At 44.8% G+C, this 705-nt stretch overlaps 1 protein-coding gene across 1 annotated transcript in view; it reads left to right on the forward strand.

The window, feature by feature from the left end:
* LOC113208853 (polyubiquitin-B) overlaps positions 1 to 700 on the forward strand; it is a gene marked incomplete at both ends in the record, with an annotated part of 6509 nt that extends 5809 nt beyond the window's left edge. Inside the window, 3 exons of the mRNA XM_052276686.1 lie at positions 28 to 169; positions 249 to 476; positions 558 to 700. Coding sequence (XP_052132646.1) covers positions 28 to 169; positions 249 to 476; positions 558 to 700 — 513 coding nt within the window. The remainder of the gene's footprint in view (positions 1 to 27; positions 170 to 248; positions 477 to 557) is intronic.
* Between the last annotated feature and the right edge of the window lie 5 nt (positions 701 to 705).

The raw sequence follows: 705 nt of genomic DNA on the forward strand, positions 1-705 counted from the left end.
CTTACTGGCAAGACCATCACCCTGGAGGTTGAGCCCTCAGATTCTATCGAGAATGTTAAGGCCAAGATCCAAGACAAGGAGGGTATTCCCCCAGATCAGCAGAGATTGATTTTCGCTGGCAAGCAACTTGAGGATGGCCGCACCTTGTCAGACTACAACATCCAAAAAGGTAAATTTTCATTCTTATTGACGTTTGCGTAAAGCCTTATCATTAACTATTAGTGTTAATCCACATTCTCATTTTCTAGAATCAACACTTCACTTGGTTCTTCGTCTGCGTGGTGGAATGCAGATTTTTGTCAAGACTCTTACCGGCAAGACCATCACACTAGAGGTTGAGCCCTCTGACTCAATTGAGAATGTGAAGGCCAAAATCCAGGACAAGGAGGGCATTCCCCCAGACCAGCAGCGTCTGATCTTTGCTGGCAAGCAGCTTGAGGATGGCCGAACCCTCTCTGACTATAACATTCAGAAAGGTTTGTGTCTATTTAATATGGCTTTTCTGTTTCAAGTATTTTTTTTAGAACATGTGCTGAATGTCCATTTTTTATTTACAGAGTCAACCCTCCATCTTGTTCTTCGTCTACGTGGTGGTATGCAGATTTTCGTTAAGACGCTTACCGGCAAGACCATCACCCTGGAGGTTGAGCCCTCAGACTCCATTGAGAATGTGAAGGCTAAGATCCAGGACAAGGAGGGCATCCC

Source organism: Frankliniella occidentalis, unplaced genomic scaffold (assembly GCF_000697945.3).
Source record: "Frankliniella occidentalis isolate FOCC.00 unplaced genomic scaffold, Focc_3.1 Scaffold3963, whole genome shotgun sequence".
Classification (NCBI taxonomy): Eukaryota; Metazoa; Arthropoda; class Insecta; order Thysanoptera; family Thripidae; genus Frankliniella; species Frankliniella occidentalis.